The sequence below is a fragment of the Carassius gibelio genome, chromosome B8 (genome assembly GCF_023724105.1).
Source record: "Carassius gibelio isolate Cgi1373 ecotype wild population from Czech Republic chromosome B8, carGib1.2-hapl.c, whole genome shotgun sequence".
Taxonomy (NCBI): domain Eukaryota; kingdom Metazoa; phylum Chordata; class Actinopteri; order Cypriniformes; family Cyprinidae; genus Carassius; species Carassius gibelio.
This window is the reverse complement of record NC_068403.1, coordinates 24,156,834-24,166,008: the sequence shown is the minus strand read 5'-3', so window position 1 is coordinate 24,166,008 and position 9,175 is coordinate 24,156,834. Positions and strand designations below refer to the sequence as shown.

The 9,175-nt window shown below is 39.1% G+C and overlaps 1 protein-coding gene across 1 annotated transcript; it reads right to left on the bottom strand.

The window, feature by feature from the left end:
* Window positions 1-770: 770 nt before the first annotated feature.
* On the bottom strand, window positions 771-4,937 carry LOC127963754 (T-box-containing protein TBX6L-like). Its single transcript, XM_052563830.1, has 9 exons — window positions 4,492-4,937; window positions 4,186-4,342; window positions 3,949-4,051; window positions 3,392-3,556; window positions 3,165-3,311; window positions 2,425-2,495; window positions 2,161-2,246; window positions 1,781-1,994; window positions 771-1,693 (listed from the first exon to the last, which is right to left on the bottom strand). Exons 1-9 carry the CDS (start codon window positions 4,505-4,507, stop codon window positions 1,237-1,239), a joined length of 1,416 nt encoding a protein of 471 aa, XP_052419790.1. The 5' UTR covers window positions 4,508-4,937; the 3' UTR covers window positions 771-1,236.
* Between the last annotated feature and the right edge of the window lie 4,238 nt (window positions 4,938-9,175).

Here is a 9,175-nt window from a genome sequence, read left to right as displayed (position 1 = left end):
CGTTCTCATCAGTGTTGTAAACCGTATGAAGAAAATGTTTAGATATTGTTCATATTTGAGGTAAACAAGGTATTGTAGTGCTCTTGTTTGTGCCACAGAAGTAGCTTGGTAAATATAAAGACGGTAATGCTTATCTGTAGTGTGTTTGAGTACCAAATAGCTGCTAAGCTTGTCTGAAAGATGCTAAAGAGTGCTGTAATGAAGTGAGCTTGGCTAATTCTTCCACTCAGGACATACAAACACACCTCCCTCCCCCCACCTTTACGGAAGTCATTAGCGCCTGACATCCATGACGGCGGCAATCAGCGTCCGTCTGCATTTTGAAGTGGTGAAAAGGCTTGCCCCCCATCCCCATTTTCACGCCTCTTAAGACTCTTTCATAGGCACAAGGGACACGTGACATGCTTTGTTATGTAAGGTGGTACCTTAAGTGTTCTGAGGATGCAACATCAAATAATGTGTGTGTAGACAGACAGAGATGGGCGGGGTTCCAATTAGAGTCAACAAAAGGGGCAAAAGTGAAAGAAAAACAAAAATAGGGTACTGAAAGATTTAAAAAAAAAAAAAATTATATACATCAATATATTATGAGTCACCATGAGCCTTTTCGCACAGACTTTCAAAGTGCTCTCATTAACTTCTAGCAGATGTTTCTGTCTACTTCACTTCCCCTTGAACTGAACTTCTTTATGACTCATTGGATTCATTCATGTAAGCGTAATAGCTGCTAATTTCTTTCTTTGGAAAAGAAAAAGACCATGACCACAGCATCTTTGAAGATATTTACTGATCATTCTGAATTTCAGACATACAACATTGTCATTTCCAAACAGCATTTCATGTGAAATGTGACTCTCTTTTTTAAACAAAAATAATATTAGAAGTAGCAGCAAACGCAAACACAGAATAAATAGACATTTTAACAACAAAGCCAAGAAAACCAGTCTGTTCTTGGTCCTCGGTACGCATGAGTTTTCAGGTCAAAAGGTGTCAAAAGTCTATTTCCAAACGTGTTTAATGCAGCACAATTGACAAGCACAGACTTTTTTTTCAGTTAAACTGAAGCAGATTCTTTATTTTCTATTTGCATTCAAGTTAACTCCTGAACGACATTCTAGTTAGTGCCACTTCCTCGTTACACTTTCGCTCAGTGTTTATCTGACGCGCGCAGACACCCCATCATCTGAAGATCCAGACCTCAACGTGCAAGACTTTAGAAAGCGTGCCATCTCCCGCTCACCAGCACGAGTAAGAGAACAGTGGGTATTGGCTCCAGTCCCCTACATTTCCGTGGTGATAGCCGTGATGGACGGCCTGGGTGCTGTATTCGGTGGGCAGGTGGTGATGGGGAGGTGGAGGAGGGGGGTATTGAGTGGATGCTGCCCCGCTCCACTGTCCCAGAGACTGTTCTGTGCTGTAGGGCGTGTAGAGAGGATGGTGGCCCAGCATACCTGGCTTGGCCTGGGCTATGGCCATGTTCAGCACCCCTGCGTAGTCCTGGTGCCCCGCGGAGGGATGTGGAGGGCAGGGAGGCAGGGCGAACTCAGGGGCGGAGGGCTTGCTGGAGGTGTCTTGATCGGGCACGGTGGCAACATCCGGCACTCGGGACTCAAGGCTGGAGCGGCTCCCGCATCCACTGCTGCTGCCAACACTGGAGGAGGACGGCGAGGGCGACTTGCCATATTCATGAAATCTGTGAAAAGATTGAGAATATAACATCGTGACACAGACCAGGAGGAAAATAGCTTGGGAAGTCTTGTTTGAGGTCATGAGACTGTACCTGTAAGGCTGGTATGTGTTTTGTCCTGGTACGAGCTGCTCAGAGCTGTAAATGTCCCGAGGGTCTGCACTCAGAGGGGACTCTGCACGGAGAGAGTGACCGCTGTCCCGGTCAGACGCACTTCTCCATGGAGAGTAGTGCTCGACCTTTACCACCGACTCTTTATGACCCACGTGTTCATCCTCAAGAACCTCACATGAGGACTGCTGGATATCTGAGGAGATATCAATGAGACTTTAATAAATTACAAATTAAACAACTATTTTAGAATTAAAAAAAAAAAACTCATCAGCTAAGACGACTAAACCCAGGCTGCTAGTTAAAAGCCTGCAAATCCTGTACGTCCATGGAGATATTAATTGAAATGTAAAGACCATTACCTCGTGGGCTTCCATGTTCTGGTTCTTTTGAAAAGTTCATCTTCTTTGCAACTCTTTCAGGATCAGCCAGACTTCTGTTAGCTCGTCTGTCAAAGGACAATTGTAAACAATGTAAAAATTGTAAACAAATGTATTGAAATAATTGGAATTTTAAAAGATAGAATATATATTTGTTTTTATTTTTATTTTTGTGATGGATTCCATTTTTAAATCAGTTTTTAGAGCGACAGGTCATGAAAAAAAAAAACACCAAGATAATCATACCTCTTAGAGTTTGTGCCCTCATCTCTGAATCCTTTGGCAAAGGGGTTGTGGTCGATTTTCAACTTTGTAATCTGTGAGAGAAATGATGTAATGTAAGCGTGTTCTAATTAATGGTAATAAAATACCCTTATCTATTCAACTTCAAAATGTATGCATAAGAACCTATACATGCTTCACCTAACATTATAAGAATCGGTGCTGTAACAACCATAAATGTGACCCTAGACCCCAAAACCAGGCTCAAGTCGCTGGGGAATATTTTTTGCATTAACCAAAAAAACATTGTATGCATTGTAGCATGAGAAAGCATTTTATTTATGCCAAAAATCATTAGGATATTAAGTAAAGATGATGTTTCATTAAGATATTTTGTCAGTTTCCTACTGTTAATAAATCAAAACTTCATTTTTGATTAGCAATATGCTTTGCTAAGTATACATTTGGACAGCTTTAAAGGAGATTTTCTCAGTATTTATATATTTTTTTAATTTTTGCACCCTCAGATTCCAGATTTTTCCAAATAGTTGTATCTCAGCCAAATATTGTCAGATCCTTACAAACCAAACATCAATGGAAAGCTTTTAGATGATATATACATCTCAATTTTCATAATATTTACACTTAAGACAAGTTTTGTTGTCCAGGGTCACATATGATAAGGTGATGTGTCCCCACCCCAATTTCCAGAATAGTGTTCATTCAGTACGTTGCTGATTATTACATTTTTATAAAACCCTTACCTTTGTGTTCTGGTATGCAGTGACAGCAGTGAAGGATGTCTCGGGGAAGGTAAAGGTTTGGAAGACGCTCCACCGTACACTGTACAGATCATCAGCCTGGACGATATGGAAACGCGGATGGTAGCGGTGCATGGAGTGAAGAATAATCTGAATTGAAATGAGAGACGTGGTTTAAATCAAAGTCAAATCACTATTAAACAAATGTAGGACTCCGAACAGCCACATACATGTCCATGCTGGTCCAGGGCATTGTTGGTAAGCTTGAGCTTTAGGAAGGACACAGGCTGCTTCATCCAGTGGCTGCCGGGAGCTGGTGAATCTGGGTGAAGGTAGGTCCTGTAAGGCGGCTGAGGCTCAGACTTACCAGCCACCTCCCATTTGTCCTTGTTCCACTAAGGAAGAAGAAGCATGTCATGAAAATAACTGAAGACAGAACTAGAGCTTCTAGATCGGACGTGACATAAGGTGCAGGGGGTACAGGGGTGTGAGAGTATGTGTTAACGAGAGTGTGTGTCGGGCCAAAACCCCCCAGTGGGCTCTGTAAAAACAGGAAGAGTTGGGGCTCTTTGAAGTTGAGGAGCCCAATCAGTGGTGAGAACGTTCTGGGGAGACACATGTGACAACGTCCCCCAACGCTCCAGCCGTTCACGGCTTATTCCCAATTCAACAGCTCTTCATTTCAATAGGACTCTAATCGTCTAGACTAGCCTGCGACCAGATCATTCAAATGGATAAGGCAACTTTCTTAGAATCTGGTTGGATTTTATGAGGTTTTGGTTCTAACCTTATATCTCAGACCATCTTCTGGCACCATGTCAACCAGTAAGATGTACTTCGCATATGGCACCAATCCAGACAAATTGATTTTGCAGTGTGGAAACATCCTCCTGTAATAAAAGCATACAAAAGTAAGCTTAGCTCAAAGAATTGAGGTCTCAGACGTATGTTAAGGTCAGTTTATAGAGTTTAGCTGATCCAAGACTTGTCGACAGATTGAGTTGTACATGGTTCTGAGACAGACCTGCCAGGTTTGGTGATGATCATCTCCGTGCCGATCTCATGGAAGGACCTCCACAGCTCGGGATCCTCCAGAGTCATTCGGATGTTGCCCTGGTGATAGGAATCCCCGACTCCAGTCATGGAAGGTGGAGGAGGGAGACTGAAATTGTGCTTGAGGTCTGAAGCAAGATGGAATATTTGAGATTTTCAGCCAATGGAATTTAATTCAGTGTAAAGCGAGTTAACAATGAAGCCAAGTCTGAAAATAAATGTTGCACACCAAGAGTAAGAGCCCTCAAGTTGCATTAGAGTTAAAAGTATTACTCACCTCTGATAGCCTGCATTTTTTAGGCTTCTCAAAGATGCCCTCCGGAAGAAAATGAGACGCACCAAATGATCTGAATGAGCAGTTTTTAGATGTTGTAATTAAAAATACAAGTTCTCCATAAGAACTCAAAGAGCTTGAGTTAATTCCAACGTTAAGTACAAGAATGTATGGGTTCAGTGTGTTGTGTCTGTCTTTTGCTTCTGCCACAGCAGAGGGGGTGTCCCTCACCTTTAAGTGGGATCTGGATGTGGGCGGGGCTTGGACCCCCATCTCCAGCCTTTGAAGTGACACAGTGACGAGTCAATGTCATGATCTCATTGGCCGATGGGAAGAATCAAAGAGAGTTAGCAGAGCCTTGATAGAGTCCCAACAGGAAGGGGACAAGCAGAGGAAACATGTCTTTATGAACTGCTAAAGGACTTGTAAGCAAATACGTACAGACCCAAAGTATACAGGATGGCAAATCAAGCACAAAATTCCCTTCATTAATTCAGCTAATGTGACTTCACCTTCCAATTGACAGCATTGACCCCTTCACACAAACATAATCTGACACACTCAGTGCTCATGTTTGCCAATTCACACACACATGTATCCATCCACTAATTCTCACTTATGCTACAGACACCAGGTCCTGATTTTAACAACCAGGTCAGACCATGGCAAATAATTTGAAATGCAATTGAAGTTGTCACTAGAGCATGAGGTTCTTGTGAACTTTTTTCTTTTCATACGTTCCAATCTTGGCCTTCACGCTGAATTTTAATGGAAGTGCTTTCAGAACTTTAGCCCTTGGTTTAAACACATCATCTTCCATCATGAAGAAACTACAAAAGACCACACAGAACCATCTTAACCTCCATTACCTTTAGGTTTGGTCGCGGTTATCTTTTGTCAACAGCAGTTTTGAGACAAATATTGACATACGGTCTTAAAACTAAAGCTTCTTAATGGTTCTTTGAATCCCTAAGAAATACCTTTCTTATCAAGAATACATTTTTGTGGTTCAGAGTGGCTTTATGGTTCTTTGGAGATTCAAATATTCTTGATATTGTATTGAAAATATCAGATCTGATTTTTTGTTTTAGGAATCACCTTTTAAAAGAGAGGAAATAAATAGGTTTCTTGAAATTGTGAAACTTAAAACATTCTGCTATGGCATGCTGGAAAATCATTTTTGGTACTTATTTGAACCTTTGTTTTCAGGGGATTGAGTTTAACACTCTTAAACACAAAGTTTCCAAAGGTTTTTGCAGCAGCGGTGCCATAGAATAAACATTTTTGGTCACCCAAAGAACATTTTAGTGAGCAGTTCTTAAAAGAACCATTTTCTTGGTGTGAAGAGAATTCTAAAGTAATGGAATGGAAACATTCATAGATTTTAAAGGTTCTTTTTGGAACCATAGAAGGCAATAAGGAACCTTTATAGAGAATGTTTGAAGACTCTTTGCATGTTTTAAATTTTCAAAAACAAACTGTTTTGAGGGATTTCCCAAATAAATTATGGAATATCAAGTACATGATTCTGACTGTATCATCTCACTGAATGTCTCAGTGAAAGTGCACCACATAAAGGCATTATGGAAAGCAAACCCTGGGGCAAATCTGCAGGTGAGGTTTACCTGAGAATGAGCCTGTGGATGTGTGTGTGGTGGGAGGGAGGGGTTGTGTATTCAGGGTGTCTAGACATGACCGTTCCTTGATGCTTAATCTCATTAGGAAGAAATGCTCTCTGAAGGCAGCAGGCTTTCTATTCATGCAGAGAGATACATAAATAGAGACAGAAAAAAAGAAAGATGGATCCAAAATAAATGGGAATGTTCAAGTGGTTTACAGCCTGTTAGCACCACTTCACTGCAGTTTTCTTGTCCTTTTTTTAAGAATAGGGAGAGCTTACTGAATTTCTGGGATTGTTATGTCTCTGTGACTATAAGCTGAAATGAGTGCTTGACTGACTGTTGACAAATTGATCTGCAAGCGGATGTGTGTTTGTTCCTCTGTGCTTCTTTGGTAAAATTGGAAGGGTTGATTTATATTTTTGATAATGAGAATCGAGATAGTAGGGAGTACTGGAAATTATGGGGAAATGGGAGGAGTTGAACGCTTAAAGATTATAAATGGGGTCAAATAGATAAAAAAAAAAAGTTACAACAAATAATAAAATCCACAACTTGAATCGATTAATCACTATTTCTTGTTTAATTTGTGACACTGATCTTGTGAACTCAACAGACACTTCAATAAAAATCTAAAATTCTTTCTTATTTAAAAATTAAAAGAATGATTTAAGATTTTAAAAATTAAAGTTATAAGAAACATTGTTTAAATATTAAATATATATTCTGTTGTATTTCTAGGTAGCTTTGTGACATTGACCATGTCCGTTCATAAAAATCCGTGATTCCTTCCCATTTAAAAATGAAAAGGAACTTTTACGATTCTTAAAATAAAAATGATGACAAATAAAAAAAACGTATAATATAAAATGAATTAAAAAATATTAAAGATTCTGTAATATTTCTAGGTTGATTTGTAACATTGATCATGGGGACTCAAGTATCTCAACTTCTGCTGGCTTTACAGTGAAAGGGGGACAAACCAAATAAAAATATTTGGAATATTAGTTTCCATATTAATGGAAGGAAATAAACATTAATACTTAAAAATGAATTGCTGTTTTGCTAGTACCTTACCTTACATAATTCTTAGTTGATTTCAATCCAAACCAAATAGAAAACTTTAGGGTTGATTCAAAACATGTCCCATATGCAGTTGCTTTAGGGGTGTTTTAAAAACAGGAATTGAATGAGACAGAGGCAGAACTGATGACTATTGACTGGTTCTGATGTTTTAGTCATCAGAAAACACAATCCACAGTTTGTTCTGTTTCTCCACCCTGGCATAGAGTACTGTTAGCACAACTCTTTCTCATGCTAAACGCTAACTCCAGCAAAACAGACTCTTAATCACCGCCATTTCCTACATTTGCAAGAACTCTCAAAGGACCGAAGCATTTGAGAACAAATACTGCCATATAAAAGATGATCGCTAAGACCATTCGCATGACGACATAATGTCTTATTGTTGATGCATACTGTGAATACGTATAGGCACTGGAAGAGATGGATATCAGATTAATTTTTAACATATTTAAAGTCCATTTATAGTTTATTATACATTAGATGGCATATAAAGCAAGATACATGATAATAATGTTTCTTCCCATTCGTGGAAACATTTATAAATTAGCTATTAATGTATAATAAATGTGTTATAACACATAGTCAGTCTTGAGTGCATTTTCCCCCTATTGATTAATGTCAAAGGATCCTGAAGCTTGTTTTAACTGTTGTTTTTAGTGGCTGCAATAAAAAAGATTAAAACACTTGTTCTTAAAGCAGCGGTTAAATCAGAGATGCCTTTTTTACGAGCTAAAAGCCCTCAAAAGCTGGAATCGTATTGATTGGGAATCTAAGGTAGTTTAGAAGGATCTGTGTTAGTCTTACACTCAAATTCATCTACACAAAGTAAAGAAGAGCATCAAAAATCCCTCACACCTCAGAGCCACTCTGGAGATTAACATTGCGAGGCCTAAACCTGGAGAAAATGGCAGAAGACATTAGCCAAACACACGCTCCGCTATTGCTCCATCATGAAGGTGTGATGGCCAGGTTTCATTTCCTTCACCTGATACTGGTCAGTATGATTCACACATGGCGCGTGGCTCTCCTCACTCCTCTGAGATTACGCACACATTGCTGCAAGACTAATGTATAGTTTTCCTAAACTTAATCCACCGGTAACATGCTGATATTGGCACTAATGCTAATTATCATAATGTATGATCAGAGTGAAATGTTTCAAACATTTTACTCTACAGTAGATTAGGTTTGTCTTTGGTGTAAATGACTGGAGTAACTTTAGTAGTTATTACAATATTAAGTAATTCAATTCGATTACATTTTTTCTGTGAGTTTGCGCTATTGTACTATTGAAATTGAATCATGCACTTTCCCTCAGTTTCATTTTTAAGTCAAAATCATTATTTTACCTCTTACAATCCTTTAGACTTCCAGAGTAAAAAGTCCTTTTTGTAGATTATCATAACTTAAAATCTTCCTTGTGACGAGACAATTAAATTACACTCGATGAATTTTATAAGCCATCAACAACCATTTCAGTTTAAATGGTTTGGATGCAATAGGGGTCAGATCTTCACGCTTTTTTTTTTAGCTTAGCATAAGCTAGCGTGTGAAGAGCTAATGCTGTCATTTGAAACGAGTCAGTTGTTGAAACGGACACCAGTGCTTATAAGCATGGAAATCACACACATTAGACACATTTAATTATGGCAACAGACTTTACCCTATATTTCTCAAAGAATATATACAGCCGATAGACAAACCTACAGCCCATGAGGCTAAATATTCTTTGGTTTCAAGAAACCAATGCCATGATATAGTGACACAGCAAACGTGAGCTGCGAAAGGTCAAACTTCCTCTCACTGACTTTTGCTTAACCATCCAAATCAGTGAAGTGCATCATAAAATTATCCATATCCCCTTTGATCAGGTTAAAACATCATTAATGTGTAACTGAAAACACATGGCTGCTCTTTAGAGGAAACGTTTGGTTCCGTGAAGTGTCGTGTCTAAACGTTACTGAAGGTTTCCTACTGTAGAC

Excerpts from the sequence above, each read along its gene's own strand:
- LOC127963754 (XM_052563830.1), bottom strand. Across the intron at positions 3,557-3,948 it reads AAGATGGTCTGAGATATAAG|TGGAACAAGGACAAATGGGA; the intron begins GTTAGAACCAAA and ends CTTCTTCCTTAG. Across the intron at positions 2,247-2,424 it reads GAGGGCACAAACTCTAAGAG|ACGAGCTAACAGAAGTCTGG; the intron begins GTATGATTATCT and ends GTCCTTTGACAG.